The following is a 16,656-nucleotide window of genomic DNA, read 5'->3' as shown; positions in this document are numbered from 1 at the left end:
AAACTCTCCTTAGGCCACACTAAGTTAATTTTATGGATGACGTCCGCGCGCGCATTTGTTTTGGCATGTTCCTAGACAAATAAAACAAGAAATTCCGCTTCCTATAACTATGACCAAAGAGTCACGACAGTGCCGCAAATCGTCAGATTGACGTGAAACCCGTAACGCGAAAACAGGACAGGACAACAACTGCTGTTCCACCTGATTTATTGCTGTTTTGATGATGAATAAAAGACTTCTTGCTTGTTAATCTGTGTTACCTCATTCAATTTGTGTCCTAACATTTGTCGTCTCTTAGTATATTTCTGATCTAGGCCTCTTGTTTTTTAGGGCCCTTCTTGTTTTTTCGCCCTCTCGCATTAGAAATAGGATCTTCAAAGGACGTCATCAATAAAATTTACTTGGTGTGGCCTTACCAGAGCCCTGCCACTGCCTCCGTACGGTCTCCACGTTGCACCGTCCATACTGAAGGCCAGGGTGAACGACGTCACCCAGCTGCGCAGGTCCCAGTTGGAGCAGCCGCCGCCCACCACCACACCTGTGACGTTAGTCGTCTTCCCAAAGTAAACCTGCAGTCAACGATACAGTCACATGTATTCTCATCTGTGAATAGTTTCACTAGGTTGGTAAGTCACTGAGTAATGCTGAGGTCACATTTCCAAACCGGGGCCCGGCCGGGTAGTCATTTGGAACGAAAAATATAGTATAAAACGCAACAAAGCACAGTACAGAAAGATTGAAAAATATCAACAATGGAACTATTTACGTATATTCTTGATAAAAATTGTTGATTTTTCGTTAATCGAAACAGCCCGGCCGGGCCCCGGCTTGGAAATGTGACCCCAGCATAAAGAAGCTTGTGTTTCAAGTGTTTGTATTCACAGCTGACGTTTCGGTGACCGTCTGTCACCATCCTCAGGGCAATATTGGCTGGTTTTCCATTGCACTGCAGCACAGGGAATGCATTTATAGCAGCGACACCTGTGCTGCAGTGCAATGTGAACCAGTCAGAATACCAATGGGAGACGCATTTTTCCACTGGCTCATAGGAGTCATAAGGCAACAGGCATACATATAGCAGGAAATTGAAGACGGGTAATGAAATAATCTTTTCTGGAACTTTTCACGAACAGCTCTTTAACCTAACTTCCTGTCAGTGTCCCCGACGTGCCTAACACGTGGAAGTGACTATGGTACGAAAACACAAGCAATCACACAAACAAACACGCCGGAAACAAAACCTACGTACCTAGTTACCAAACATACCTGCAGCCATTCACCCCTCACAGAGCTCGGTACCCAACAGTGTCCCGGTGTAGCCGGGTGCGTGAAGCGAGCCTGAAACGGCGCGAAGTCCGACTTGTACTGGGAACTGGCGGTGACGAACGTATCGGGGATGTACCGAGTCGCCAGACCCAGTGGGAACCCAGGAGGTGTGTCACCTGCGGGGAAAAGAACGTGTCAGCAACGAGACTTCGTCAGCACGTAGCCTCCTGTGCAGGCTTCGGGCGGGTGGTAGTTTTGATACTGCGTTTTGTAGTTTTTAACGCGTTCATTTAATTGCCGGCCATCCTACAACCAGCCGCGAGAGAAGGTTTCCATCAGCCCACGGAACCTTCGCAAGTCCATACCAATTTGTCTATAGTGATTCTTAATCTTTCTTGCCGAATGGAAGCAGGCTCCGTGGGCGGATGAAAACCTTCTCTCGCGGCTGGTTGTAGGATGGCCGGCAATTAAATGAACGCGTTAAAAACTACAAAACGCAGTATCAAAACTACCACCCACATGGAGCCTGCACAGGAGGCTAGTATCACTGCATGATTATCAATACTGGTGACAAATGGCAGATATGTCCAGTATTAAACGGTTGCTTTTGATATTTGATGCCTTACTTTAGATACCTGGCATGTATCTGTGTTGTTTACCAGAGATACGTGTCAGACTAAAGCTTCGGTCACAACCCGCCGTACGTGCTTCTGCGTGCTGTCTACGTGCAAAAACGTGGGCAAACGCAGGGCATCCGTGCGTGGTGAGTACCACCTCCGTACGGAATTTTACGGATTTGGGAGCACGCAGACACACTGTAGAACTTTAAGTGCATGTAAAACTTTTTCTGCGTGCGGTCTACGGATTCACCACCCGTGCGTGCGAGTACGGGCGACGCGCGTGCCCCGTACGTACCGTGCGGAAGAAGCACGTGTGAGTACGGCCTCCTTACGGTAAAGTTGCAATCGCACAGAGATCGTACGTTGTAAGCACAGACGTAGCCTCCCAAAAAACGTACGGACAAAAAGCACGTACGGCGGGTTGTGACCGAGGCTACACTTGACACATAATCACGTAACAGCTAAAATAGGACTTGTAGTTTAGATGTGCTGGGCTCACTTCACACAAAGAGGTATTTACCTCCACAGTCTTCCTCGTCCTCTCCTCCACTGCAGTCACTCTGATTGTTACAGAGTTGGGACTCCAACAGACAGGTACCGTTACCGTCCGGACAGAGGAACTGATTCATACCGCAACCTGCAAGGAGAGATTTTGATAACTCAAAAAGGATGTTATTGGGTGTGCTTGTGTGTGTGTGTGTGTGTGTGTGTGTGTGTGTGTGTGTGTGTGTGTGTGTGTGTGTGTGTGCGCGTGAGTGAGTGTGTGTGTGTGTGTGTGTGTGTTTGTGAGAGAGAGAGAGTGTGTGTCTTTGTGTGTGTGTGTGTGTGTGTGTGTGTGTGTGTGTGTGTGTGTGTGTGTGTGTGTGTGTGTGTGTGTGTGTGTGCGCGCGCGTGAGTGAGTGAGTGTGTGTGTGTGTGTGTGTGTTTGTGAGAGAGAGAGAGTGTGTGTCTTTGTGTGTGTGTGTGTGTGTGTTTATTCATCAAAACATAAAGACATAACAAGGACAGTGTGACGCTGCACTCAAGTTAACAACTTATATTAAAAGCGCCACACACAAAAAAGGTACAATTAACGTTTAAATATACAAAGTTGACATGTGTGCCGTAGTCCCACCACCCCAAGACAAGTGTGTGTGTGTGTGTTTGTGTGCGTGCGTGCGTGCGTGCGTTAGTGCGCACTTGAGTGGCGTTTTAAGTTTAGGATACCTACTCGATCGTAGGACTAGTACGTGCTGAAGCCCACCTGCACAGCTTTGCTCGTCCTCCCCGTCAGAGCAGTCGTCCGTCCCGTCACAGACGCGGTACTTCGGCAGGCATGTTCCGCCACAGGCAAACTGCAGGCCGTTGCAGGGTGCTGAAAGGTAACGGACACTTCTGTATCAGTATCGGTATAGCCGGTATAACCATCCTTCGGTGTAACATACAAGCTTCGCAGGCACGCAGCGCGGCGGCAGCTGGCTACATTACACCGATCAACCTGTTACACCTAACCCTTGAACATCTAACTCTTATCTAATGACAATGCCCCTACTGTAGTTGGTGGCAGCGTGTTGCACTCTGCGAGAGTTCTAGGAAAGAATGAATTCTTGGACACCTCGATCCTTGGTTGATAACTCTGGTACTTGAAGGCATGACTTATCATTAATAAGTTGTCAACCAAAGCAACAACGGTGAAGATCCACGAAAAAAAGAAGAAACTATCGACCACAAATAACCCCTCAAAATACACACCCAAAGACCACAAGAAACCAATGACAACGAAATAAGAAGTTTAATAACCTACTGTGGCAGTTGTCTTCGTCTGTTCCGTAAATGCAGTCCCTGTCCCCGTCGCACACAGACGTGGCGTTGATGCATTCACCACTGTCACACTGCCACAGGCCCCGAAGCTCGCATGATACTGGAAGAATGGGATAGAACACAACCTGAATGAAGAGAGTCTTTTTTTATATTCATAATTTCATGCCGCCACCAACACAGGGGACAATACAATACGGTTCTCATTTTCACCTGAGCGAAGTGAGGAAAGTCGTGCCCTTTCCCAAGGGCACAAGATCGGCGGCATAGCAGGGCTCGAACCCGGGACCTCTTGGTCCCGAGTCGAGCACTCTGCCTCTACGCCACACGACCCCACATTTGGCATCATGCAGACACCATACCGTGTCTTTTTTTACGCCATGCATGCTAGAAATTCTACTAAATCCATGCTGAACCTACGGCATGGCAGCTCGTCCGAAGCGTCATCACAGTCGGTGACGTCATCGCACACCCTCGCCGGTTCCACACACCTGCCGCTGCGCGCACAGCGGAACTCTGCACTGGTGCACTCTGGGGAGAAACGTACAGGGCAGACGTCGGTCAAAACGCAACAGGAGGGCAAGGGCTTCAAGGACACGTACCACACAGGTTCGTCGGTGATTAACTGTACTTCAAAACCTACTCACAGCAGCTCAAAACCTACTCGCTTTACCCACTCTGCGGCGTACCTGCTACCTAAGTGCAGAACTCTTTATAGACAACAGTAATTCTTCTCGCGCACCATCCGGGAGTGGAACAGCCTGTCACCGGACGTTGCCCTCTGCACCAATCTGGAGTAGCCAGGTGTCCAGCCTTGTTAGCTTCCCAAGATCCGCTTGGCGGGGAGCGGATCTTGGGGAGCGGACTAAAGCTAACAAGGCTGGACACCTGGCTAAACCTGGAGGACTTCAAGTCCATAATATAAGACTTATAACTCCTCTCCTCATTACATACCCCCCCCCCTTGAGCAATAAATCCCATTCATGGTGACAGAATCTTCGACATGACGAAGGCGGTCACCCCACAGAAAGAAGAACAAGGAGACTCTAACGACATACTCTGTGTGAGTAAGGACCCGGTCACATATTCGTTGTACGATCGTCTCACGACCACAAACGGAATGACTGGAGACATTCTTGGGACGGTCGTGGGTGTGTGGTATTCAAAATCCAGTTGCCGTGCTACGGAAATGGCTGTCTGGCCGTTCAAAACATTATGATCCTTATTTCACATGCATGTTATGGCTTATATCGGCCATTTGCTGTTTTGTTATATGCTGTTTTGTTACTTGTTGCTGTTTTGTTACTATTATTGTCTGTTATATCTTGACCTGTACCTAGCCCGTCGTGGCATCCTCGCAAATAACTAAATGTGTTTAACTGCCTACGGTAACGTTCAAAACATTATGATCATCTTTTACATGCATGTTGTCGCTTATATCGTCCATTTGCTGTTTTGTTATATGCTGTTTTATTGCTTGTTGCTGTTTTGTTACCATGATTGTATTTACTCTTCTTTGTCAGTGGTGGGGCTAAGATTAGCAACCTGCTAGAGTTGCCCACCACTGTGTCCTGTAAATTTAAATGTTCTTCTTCTTCTTCTTCTACACGATACTAAGCAACACCCCTCGCGGGGCCTAGTGCTTAGGGGAGTGGTCCTTCCCCTGCGTGACCGGTGGTGGTGGTAAAAACAAACAAAAACAATTGTAGTGACTATATGCAGAAGTGGTAGCTAGGGGTTGACCACATTCCTACAGCTGGGTACAGCTAGGGAAGCCATAATGGCTGGCTACCTCAGTTGTTTGATAAAAAAACGAGGAAACGTGAGCTTACCGCAGCCGATCTCGTCCGACTGGTCCTCGCAGTCGCCGACGCCATCGCAGCGCGTTGCGGCCGGGACGCACGTGTTACCGGTCGCGCATCGGAACTCCGCAGCTCCGAGGTAGCAGGGGGCGGGCTGAGGGTCAGCGCCGCAAGTCTCCTCCGAGCCGTCACCACAGTCGTCCACGCCATCACACACGCGAGACCACGGAACACAGATGCCCGTTGTTTCGCACGTGAACTCAGTCTCGTTTGAGCATTGCCTGATGAAGCCCCAGCCATCGATGCGACTAATGCCCAAGACGCAGTCCACGCCACTCTGATCGGACGCTCCAGGGCAGTCCTCGAGGCCACATTTTGACAAGGTGATGTCGTGTATGCAGGCGTGAGGTGATAGACTGTCGGGAAGGGCGCTACGCTCGCATTGGAACATACCCTGGGGACACTTACATCTGTCCTCGTCCTCACCGTCGGGACAGTCGTTGATTCCGTCGCATTGCCGCTGCGGGCGGATACAGATCGCGCTGTGCGCACACAAGAAACGGCCGGGGGAGGAACATGTCGTGCAGTTCACCTCATCTGAGCCGTCGTCACAATCAGCCCTACCGTTGCACTGGTTAAGCGGGTGGAGGCAGATGCCACTTGTCTTACACTTGAAGTAGTTGAGGTGATGACACTCTTTGCGGGTACAGTTGACCTCATCTGAACCGTCGTCACAATCAGCCCAACCGTTGCACTGATTTTGAGGATGGCGGCAGATGCCGCTTGTTTTACACTTGAAGTAGTTGGGGTGATGACACTCTTTGCCGGTACAGTTGACCTCATCTGAGCCGTCTTCACAGTTGTCCCAACCGTTACATTGTTGGTAGGGAGGGATACAGATGCCACTATCTTCACACTTGATATGGTCGGAGATGTGGCAGTCTTTGGTCGTACAATCTACCTCATCTGAGCCGTCCTCACAGTCATCTTGGCCGTCACACTGCGACATGGGGTCGATGCAGACGCCTTCGCCTTCACACCGGAATTGGTTTGAGACGGGACATGCTTTTTCTTCGCAATCCACCTCGTCTGAACCATCTTCGCAATCGTCCTCACCGTCACACTGCCACGACCGGGGAATGCAGTGCCCGCTGGTTTCACACTGCAGCAGAAAGCTGGAGGAGAGACACTCACCCGACGTGCAGTTTGTCTCGTCTGAACCGTCGTCACAATCGTCTTCCTCGTCACATACATATTCGAGAGTAATGCAGATGTCGTTAGACCTACAGCCAAACACGTGAGGGGACTGCAGGCAACCCGGGGCGCTGCAGTAATCCTCGTCAGATCCGTCCGGACAGTCAGCACCAAAGTCGCACAGATATCCCAGCGAGATGCAGTCATCGGTCGTGCTGCATTTGAAGGAATCGGAGGGACACTGCCCTTCAGTAGCGGCAGATGGGGCACTGCCGATGTACAGCAGACACACCGACAGGAGCAAGGAGCTCGCCATGGTCGGATTTTGAACTGAGTATTTAGCGATGGCGTGTTGTGTACTGGACACACGTGTTCTGTACCAGGCACAGTGGTACACGGTGTCCAAGTAATCGACCATTTTTATGCAAGAAGTAATCATCCCTGATGTATACGAGCACACCTGCACATGCCTTGTTTTCCTAGGCTGTTTATGGACCACCTGGTACTAATGCTGTGAGGTGCGTGACAACAAGTGAATGTCCAGTGTTCAGACCAGCATACCAACAGGAGCAAGCCGGTCGTAATGATTGGATTTTGAGCGGAATTTCACAATATTGCCTTGGCGTGCCTCTTCCCAGTTTGATAAGTGCTGGCTAGTTCTGTAACTTCATTTAAGTGACGCAGAATAAAAGTGATATATGCCACTCGAAACGCCTGGAAGTAATTATAATCTCCGTAATTTATCCAGTAGTAGAGTTTGAATTGTCTTTTGAATATTGTTTACCTGGATGTCTAACCTTCATCAACGTGCCTTGATGTTTTATTATGTAAACACAAACATACGTGTTTCCAATACTTGTCAAAATTACGGCACGCAACGAACAGGTGTCTTTGCATATTTCACGAAAGACACGAAACAAAACACCGTATGCAAGATTTACTTCTACCAACTGGGCGTTACCATATTTCATTAAAAAAGTCCAGCCATAGGTTGTCCTGTGACTGTTCGTGCTGCTAACGAACAAAAACAACATACCACACGCACCAATGTTTACTATACTGTCTAGTCCACAAAAGTGAGTCGGCTCCGTGCGCAAATATCACCCAGCAGTATACTTCACAACAGCGAGGGACCAGCTGTAGAACAGGCGAGCCTGTCATAGCAGAATGGGGAACTCACCGCCTACCAAAACTGCACTGACGATGGTGTGGGGTCTGTTCTACTGTCTGTCAGGTACATGTGCACTAACAGGTGAGCAATATATATGTTATCCCAGCGAGCTAGACAGCTATGAGGACAGCAATTCATTCTCGGTGTTTGTATCTGTTTCATATGACTAATATCCAAGCAGATCATACGGTGGCAAGGGCCAAGGCAGTATCCATTGGCCAGAGGAGTGTCAAATTAGCCACCGATTGTGGCCATGCAATCTCCTCTGGCTAATGATACTGTCTTGTCACCGAAGGGGATCTGCTTGGAGATTAGGAATGACCACAAAACTAACGAAATGCTATTACCGTCTAGGTGGATGGTTGGAGACCGATCCTACATGGGTGAGTCCGGACGTTTGGCAGGATCCGGATCCGGATGTCCAGGGTGTCCGGTACGTTTCCGGTTACGTCTTGGACTCAAATCTACAGACCGGCTGGCGACGTGCAGACGAGGAGGGCAGCTGGGAACTCATCTTCGATCTCCAGGCGCCCACGTCGCTGTCCCGGATCCGCCTGTGGCACGTCAACGACTTTGTCGTGACCGTCCGGTCTTCCACGTCGTCGGGACGTCGGTGGAGCGTCGTAAAGGAGTCTGCCGAAGTGAGGTCAGACTTTTTAAAATTTTTATTGAAACATACAGTGACAAGACGTGGTGGCGACACACTCAAGTTACACGTATATTCATGTCGCCACCAGACAATACGTAATACAGGCAAGCATAGCACGGGTTTTCATATAGAAGTTGAATACAATAATTAATCAATGAACAAGTGAAACAAATACATAAATACTGACAGGATTGATCAAGATATTACAAAAAAACGATTTGATTCAAACCAAAATGTCTGTACATGTAGTAGTATTTGGGTATTGTACATTGTTGACAGAAAAGACGTTGACGATCTGAGTGGCTTCCTCGTCACCGCGCAGCACTGGCGCCTGGACTTCACTCCTATGAGAGAAGGGCGGACGAGCGAGATCTACGAGATCAAGTTTTTCCAAGGTAAGTCCTTCGTCGTTCTCGGTTTGTCTTCGCGAGCGAAGATTTGTGAAGGTTGTCCACGCTAGCTGACAGGATCTGACAGGACCTCTGATGCCTAAAAGGTAGTCGATCATACTTGTGCCATGAAAGGCCATAGCTCACACATGGTGTTTTTGGTGCTGTATGTAGATGTAGTTATACACCACAACCCTTTTCATTCCAATAAAATGAGTTCTGTCGCCCATTGTCTCAGGTACGGAATGCGTTGCTTGGTCCTGCTAGCCTTTTTTGTGTCTCTGTCATATTGTCTATTTCAATGCAGCATATGCCATTGTTAAATGTGTTTTCAATGTGTGTGAACAAAGTCTTAATTTGATTTTGGAAGGGAATAGATCAGACGATTAGAATACCTGAAGCTATGTAGTGTCAAACTAAGAAGCTGATTGTATTCTACCCTGGAAGCCAGACTAGTATCAGGACGTTAGCGTTTCCTTCGGCAGCCATGAGTCCTTCGCCCGCCTATCCAAATTACCGTTTCGGGGAGTTGAGCCCAGAAACTCCCCCCGAGCTAGACTCCCCCGTAGCGGTGATAGGCGGGCGAAGGGCTCCTGGCTGCCGAAGAAAACGGCTAACGGCCTGATACTAGTCTGGCTCCCAGGGTAATTGTATTCCTGTGTGTTCCTGTGTTGTGTTTGTCCAGCTTGTTCCGGAGTGGAGCAGACGGCGTGCTCGGACGGTGACTGTGACGTGTATGAGGTGGTGTGTGACGGGATTCCGGACTGTGAGGATGGGAGCGATGAACGCAACTGTGGTAGGTGTTATTAAAGGCATCCAATGCAGTTCTTAGGGCATTTTTTAAAGCCAATATTCTAGCAATTCCTCTACATACTGAGTTGAAACTACACTATCCCAATGTATAGTGGGGTCGTGTGGCGTAGCGGCAGAGTGCGCGACTCGGAACTAAGAGTCCCGGGTTCGAGTCCTGACATGCTACCGATCATGTACCCTTGGGAAAGGCACTTTACACGGCTTTCGTCACTTAGCTCAGGTGTAAATTGAATGGTCCTGTAATGTATTTGTCCCCTGTGTTGGTGGCGGCATTAATGTAAGTTGAAGAAACTTGAGTGTGCTGTCACCACGTCCGGTGATTACATGTTGTAATAAAAAAATGTATATTGATCCTCATGGAACAAAAATTCCCAAACTTCTGACGGAAGTTGGTTACTGGAAGGGCCCTTGGCTGATTTTTAGGGTACCACCCAGAAAATAAAGGACTCGTCTTTGGGCTTGTTTCTGCACCTATTCCCTGATTTTAGCTTCTTATGGCCATGGATAAACAAAGTTTCAAACAAACCTTTCGTTTTCTTTCTCAGATACGGAATCCGAAATGTGTGCTAACGGTTTCATCATCAACAAGACACAAGTATGCGACGGCAGAGACGACTGCGGAGACCTCACAGACGAGAGACACTGCTGTAAGTAAATACTCACACAGTCTCAATGCAAGCATATATATGATATATATATATACACGCATATGTGTAGATAAGTACATACTGTACATTTGGGAATGCATCTATAGCAGCGACACCTGTGCTGTGCAATGTGAACCAGTCAGAATTGCCCTGAGGAAGGTGACAAACGGTCACCAAAACGTCGGCGGAATAGAATACTTGGTTGTGTAAAGAGATCTAGAGTCTCTTTAGTCAGTGACTTCCCACCTGATGAAACTAAACTATTCACGGACATTCACGGATATCCTAGAAACTTCCCGGAAATCTGAAATCTCCGATATTTCTTGTTCTTTTGTTCGCTCGACGCAGGTGACCGACAAGGCAACGCAAGCTGCAGCAATGGAGGTATGGTATGGCGTTAAGCTTGTACCAGGAACTTCCAGCCGCTTCCACGTCCCTTTCCACATTTTCGTCAGTCTCGGTCTGCCTCCACGTGGTATTAAGTCTAAGATATTTTTATGTTTGCCGAAGGAAAACATATTGTTTTTGCTCTGCTTCTTCTTCTTCTGCCGTTCCAAACACTGACCTCTGACTTGGCCAATGGCCTGATAAGTTGACTTCTCTCACCATAGTAAGTGGTGTTGGGTTACATAATGTTGCAATTTTATAGAAGGAGGGTTTTAGACTCGTGTTACAATATATGTGAATGTGTTTGAGTAAGAATTAACAGCGCAGGCCATATGCGAAGGTAAACATTATGCATTTGCTTCGCAAATGTTACCTTTCTAATGTCATTTTGTCTCTTCTCGCTTTTAATGATCATAGATATTTTAAACGAATCAATATGTTATAGCCTGTCAATTTGTACACAAGTCTGTCAATTCACCCTGTAGGCTGCCATCGGACTTGTCTTCGATTTTAATAATAAACCAGTCTACTTGTCCCCCTCAGCGACTTCTGTCTGTGCAAACGGCGGCCAGGTCCTGCCGGCTGCTGTATGTGACGGGAGAGACGACTGTGGGGACGGCAGCGATGAGCGGAACTGTGGTAGGTCTCACCACAAGCTAACCATGGTTATCTTCCGAGAAGAAGTCGAGCCTGTACATAATAGTACACTGTAGTGAGTGCCGCATAGTCCCATAACAGACTTGTAACTGTTTGTACATAGAACTTTGACCTCTGTACGTAGCCGTTTAAAGATGTTCTAACGTATAATTTTGTCCACAGACTGTTACTACCTTCGGGACAGAGGCGTCAGCTACAGAGGCCCGGCCAACCGGCACATGACCTGCCAGTTCTGGGCATCTCAGTACCCGCACGCCCATAACCACACTCCCGAGGCCTACCCGTCAGCAGGACTGGAGCGGAACTACTGTAGGAACCCGGACGGGAGGGACAGACCGTGGTGCTACACCAACAACCCGCTCATCAGGTGGAGCTACTGCGACGATGCCATCGCCTGTGACGGTACGGTTAGGCAACACCGACTTAATTTTATGGATGACATCCGCGCGCGCATTGATTTTCGCCTGTTCTCCACCCCCCCCCCAAAAAAAAAAAGATCACGTCCACCGAGGCTCTGGCCTGGCTCTAGGCCTGGGTAGTCCATGGTAGCTAGCGACAATACGGGGCGGGCACCCAGGCTACCGAAGCACTCAAGAACTCAGTACATACGTAGAGTGCAGATTTATAAATTCCGCAAAAAGCCAGCATGTACCGGCTTGTCGTATACGTCGCTAATAGCGTTTGCCTTGCAAATGTTACCTTTTTAGTCTAACTTGCATTTGTCTTCCATATCAGCCGCACCGACACGCTGTTTCTTCGCAAGCGATAAAGGGAGGAGCTACGCAGGTCACATACATAGGTAAGATTAACGTTTCGGGAAATGTGGAGATTGTCGGTAGTACCACACGTTTGCAAAAGATTGTTTCGAGTTAAACATTGTAAAAGACATTCCTTTATGGTACTGTTTACTCCCTCTATTTTCACTAGAGGCTTATCGTTCAATGGATTTCACACACCAAACCTCTGTCACACATAGCCGAATATATACCTCAGTCCTTGGTTGATAACTCTGGTAATTGAATCCATGTCTATTTTTGTTTTGTTTTTTTCCGAGCTGGTTTTAGATAATATTTAGTCGGTACGTCCACGAGTCTATTAGTCATTTTGTATATCATGCTGGGTCTGGATGGGAAGTGAGCCTTATCACTTGTGAATCCCTCCACAGGGCAGGAGACCGGCTGTGTCAGAGGTGGAACTCCCAGTTCCCCCACAGCCATCCCCACACGCCGCAGGCTCATCCTGATGCGGGGCTGGAGGAAAACTTCTGCCGTAACCCTGACAACAAGGAGCGGCCCTGGTGCTACACCACGGACGGGGACTGGAGGTGGGACTACTGCGACGTGATGGAATGTGCCGGTAAGAAATTTCAGGTTCCGAAAAACTTTTTTTTCTCCTCAGAATGCCAGGTGGGCAACCTAAGACAAAAGGTAAAGGTAGTCCCGTAGCCTTGTTCAGGCCGTAGGGGCAGTGTATTGTCAATCCACTGCCTCTTGGGCAAGGTATTGAAAGGCGGAGCCAATCCCCCTACCTCCACCGTCTTTTACCTCCCCAACCGAAGTCAGGTACCCATTTTACACCTGGGTGGGGTGAGGAAGGTAATATGAAGTGCCTTTCCCAAGGACACAAAATCGGTGACATGGGTAGGATTCCAACCCGGGACCTCTTGGTCCTGAGCCAAACACGCTACCGCTAATAAAATAAGCCACACGACCCCATAAGCCAAAAACCAATGAATATTTCAGGTTGCCCTCAACACGAGCTGTTTCTTTTAGAAGGCAAGTCGTAATCCATGCCACCTGTAAAGTACCTCTCAAATGCTTGTCGAGTTGGGACACTGTATTTCAGGCTAGACAAAGACCGTTCTATACATTTTCCTTGCATGATAACACAGTCATATGCATCGTTTGCCGCACGTTTTTGGTATAGATCCCACGTCGAGAGAAGGCCAAGTGCGATGCGGAACCACCTACACCTCCTGCTCGGGCTGGGTCGGGACCAGGTGCGGATCCTGGCGGTCAGACAGGTCCTCCTGTCAGTGCGACCGGGACTGTAGTCTGTACGAGGACTGCTGCCAGGACATGGGGTACGTAAACATCACACATTAACGCACCAACATATCAGATTCCTTACAAACATGTACATAAGATGCTATCATGACTGACGTGTGTGTGTGTTTGCGTGCGTGTTTGTGTGTGTGTATGTGGTGTGTGTGTGTGTGTAGATTTGTGTGTGTGTGTGTGTGCGTGTGTGTGTATTTGCTTGTTTGCGCGCGTGTGTGTAGGTTTGTGTAAGTATGTGTGTGTGTGTGTGTGTGTTTGAATGTGTGTGTGTGTAGGTTTGTGTAAGTAGGTGTATGTGTGTGTGTGTGCATGTGTGTGTGTGTTTGCGTGCGTGGTTGTGTGCGTGGTTGTGTGTGTGTGTGTGTGTGTGTGTGTGTGTGTTTGCGTGCGTGGTTGTGTGCGTGGTTGTGTGTGTGTGTGTGTGTGTGTGTGTGTGTGTGTGTGTGTATAATCAAACCTTCCCTTTATCCTATGTCCCACAGCGAAGTGTGCCCCGGCCTGGTTCCAACGCCGTCTGACCGTCACCACTACAAATGGCAGTGCCTCCCCGGCTACTACGGGCAGTCCGCCTACTGGCTGGTCGCCGACTGCCCCGACGACTGGCCAGACGACATCACCAGACAACAGTGTTTAAAACCGGCGGATCCCTACAACCCGAGTGACCTGATCTACCGCATGCCTGTGGAGGATAATTCAACGCGCGTCCACTACAGAAACATCTTCTGCGCCTCCTGTAACAATGCGGCAGAGGCAGTCTTTTGGAGGGCCAGACCCGTGTGCTCAGGGCTGATCAAACCGTCCACGCACTTCCCTGGGGGTTCCCATGCATACAACAGCCTATTCAATAGCAGTAAGAACTGCCACGGATCTAAAGTGATAGAATTTGATCCCTTGAAAAGTATGAAAGTAAGGCGATGTTATCCCCAGAGCGTCGACTATCCGTCGAGTGCAGATTGCGATGCTTGCAGGTCATACACGCGTCTACTGCGAAGTCCTACTGACAAGATTTACAAAAACGTACACTGCGCACTTTGCGAAGGGTTTTCCCTCACGTCGGCAGCAGCGCATCTAAGATGTGCCGGTAGAGTTGTAGACAAGAACGTCCTCATCGCTAGCATCTCGCTAACTAACCTGTTCAATTTTAACGCTGACAGAAGTCGCGAAAACGGCCCGGCGAAATGTCCCTCCGACACCCTTTACGACCCGTTTGTAGACACATGCCGGCGCTTGTCATCCGAAAGGCACGGCGGTTCACCGAACGGAACTACCTCTAAGTTCCAGAACTGCAGCAGATCCGTTTGGACGTTCACGGCCGGAGAGTTCGATGTCCTCCCCAACGGCAGCGTCCTCCTGTCGAGTTCTGGCGTGTCCTGTCCGGCCGAGCAGGTCGCCATCGTAAACACAACAGCCTCGATCTGCGGCGACTGCCTCCTGGAGTATTTCTCGAACGACACGAAGGGCGGTGAGACCATCAGTAGTTGGGAGGTCGACCAGGGGTACCTAACCCTGGGTCTTGTGTCAGCGTCTACTGTAGCCGTGGTTGCGTTCGTGGTGCACACTGTCAGGTCCGAGCAGTGGAAAAACCTGTCGTCAAAGCTGAAAGTACAGATGATGTCGTGTCTAGCTGTAGCCGAAACCCTTTTCGTACTGCGTGTGTTGGTCCCTCACGGGCTGGCCTGTACCGCATTTGCGATTCTGCTGCACTACCTTCTCCTGACGGCCTGTACGTCCATGAACGCGCTTTCTTACGATTTGTTCCTGACGTTTCGCGAGGGAGCCGCAAGAGCAAAACTGTACAAGTACGTCTTGTACACCTGGCTGGCGCCGGTACCCGTAGTCGTTGTCACGGTGTTCGTGGAATTCTTTCCCGCCATTTCTGTGCGCGTGGGCTACGGGGAGAAGTGTTGGATCGGTGATCCGATAGCCAGCTTGGTGGCTTTTGGGGCTCCCGTCTTCTGCGCGCTTCTGGTCAACGCCGTCTTGACCATCCTCGTGTTGCTGTCCATACGGAAGTCGTTCCAGATAGCCGACGCCGCCCTGTCGCGCTCAGGGAGCAGCAAGGCCTGGGTCTACCTGCGCATCTCATTTCTGATGGGGTTTACCTGGATTCTCGGGTTCGTCTATCCTTACATCGACAACAGAGCTCCCGAGTACATCTTCATCGTGCTGAATGCCTCGTACGGCCTGCTGCTGACACTGCTGATGACCCTGACGTCGGAGGTGGTGCAGAAAATCATGGACGGGTTCAGGGAACGGTTTCATCTGGGGGAACATGCTCAGGGCAATGGGCGTGCGGCAACAACCAATACCCGACAAACTACCGCACGTGGAACAGAGGCCATGTCAGATGGAGCAGGGGCAACAGCAGTAGCTGGAAAGGACGCTGTAGGTGTGCAACAGACCACAGTTCGTGTACCTGGGGCAAGGGCAGGTGGAACAGACACTAAAACACACACGGCAGACCACCACAGGTGGAACTGGGGAAAAGGCAGGTGGAACCGACACTGTAAGTACCCAGCAGATTTCCGCAAGTGGAGCTGGAATGGTAGGTGAGACCGGGGCAATGGCAGCTGCAGGTGGAACTGATGTTGTAAGCGCCCAGCAGACTCCGGCAGGTGGAACTGAGGGGAACTGACTCTGTAACACACCCGTAAAGTGTCTAACAGATCACAGTTACTTTTGGTTGGTTGGTTGGTCGGTCGGTCGGTCGGTCGGTTGGTTGGTTGGTTGGTTGGTTGACGGCACCCTTCTGTCTCGAGAGACAATGGAAACCGTGTCAGTTCCTACACCTGAAGGAGAAGGGTTGACACGGTGGCCTTCGCGTGGATTTGTTTAAGGTGGATAACAGGTTGCGAATCTTGAGACCCACACACTTGGGCATCCGTCTTCCCCAGCGGATCCATATCGAGCTAGACGTGCTGGTTCCGGTTGGGATGCTTGCAGCGAGCTGCCGGATGACTTGGTTAAGGTCCGCCTTGATCTCGCCAGCCTGCCTGGCGTTGCTCTCGTCCGCCAGCTGAATGCCGCTGGAGACTTGACAGTTACTAGTACTTTAAGTACAAGCTAAAGGCAGCGATGTCAATCAAGAGTATTTGCTTGATACAGGGTGATGCGTCTGCATCACTCATAAGGAGAACTGAATTATGTGGTAGATGAACGTAATACTGGCAGGTTCTGTGATTTACTAACCAAGTGTATCTAAAT

General features: G+C 49.5%; 2 protein-coding genes across 2 annotated transcripts in view; one reads left to right on the top strand and one right to left on the bottom strand.

The window, feature by feature from the left end:
* Window positions 1-6,995, bottom strand: part of LOC109471367 (low-density lipoprotein receptor-related protein 2-like) — a 15,920-nt gene extending 8,925 nt beyond the window's left edge. The window contains exons 1-7 of the mRNA XM_019770657.1: window positions 5,516-6,995; window positions 4,104-4,214; window positions 3,670-3,786; window positions 3,130-3,240; window positions 2,407-2,523; window positions 1,267-1,442; window positions 417-569 (exon numbers count right to left, since the gene is read on the bottom strand). Of these exons, the coding sequence (XP_019626216.1) occupies window positions 417-569; window positions 1,267-1,442; window positions 2,407-2,523; window positions 3,130-3,240; window positions 3,670-3,786; window positions 4,104-4,214; window positions 5,516-6,995 (2,265 nt within the window). The remainder of the gene's footprint in view (window positions 1-416; window positions 570-1,266; window positions 1,443-2,406; window positions 2,524-3,129; window positions 3,241-3,669; window positions 3,787-4,103; window positions 4,215-5,515) is intronic.
* Window positions 6,996-7,846: 851 nt separating this feature from the next.
* Window positions 7,847-16,005, top strand: LOC109471366. Its single transcript, XM_019770656.1, has 12 exons — window positions 7,847-7,913; window positions 8,205-8,496; window positions 8,779-8,894; window positions 9,574-9,684; window positions 10,247-10,348; window positions 10,697-10,732; window positions 11,279-11,374; window positions 11,555-11,759; window positions 12,558-12,748; window positions 13,319-13,475; window positions 13,935-14,185; window positions 14,666-16,005. Exons 1-12 carry the CDS (start codon window positions 7,847-7,849, stop codon window positions 16,003-16,005), a joined length of 2,964 nt encoding a protein of 987 aa, XP_019626215.1.
* Window positions 16,006-16,656: the final 651 nt, after the last annotated feature.

This window comes from Branchiostoma belcheri, unplaced genomic scaffold (assembly GCF_001625305.1).
Source record: "Branchiostoma belcheri isolate BF01 breed outbred unplaced genomic scaffold, Haploidv18h27 scaffold25, whole genome shotgun sequence".
NCBI classification, from domain to species: domain Eukaryota; kingdom Metazoa; phylum Chordata; class Leptocardii; order Amphioxiformes; family Branchiostomatidae; genus Branchiostoma; species Branchiostoma belcheri.
The sequence above is the reverse complement of the archived record's forward strand: the minus strand, read 5'-3'. Positions and strand labels throughout refer to the sequence as shown.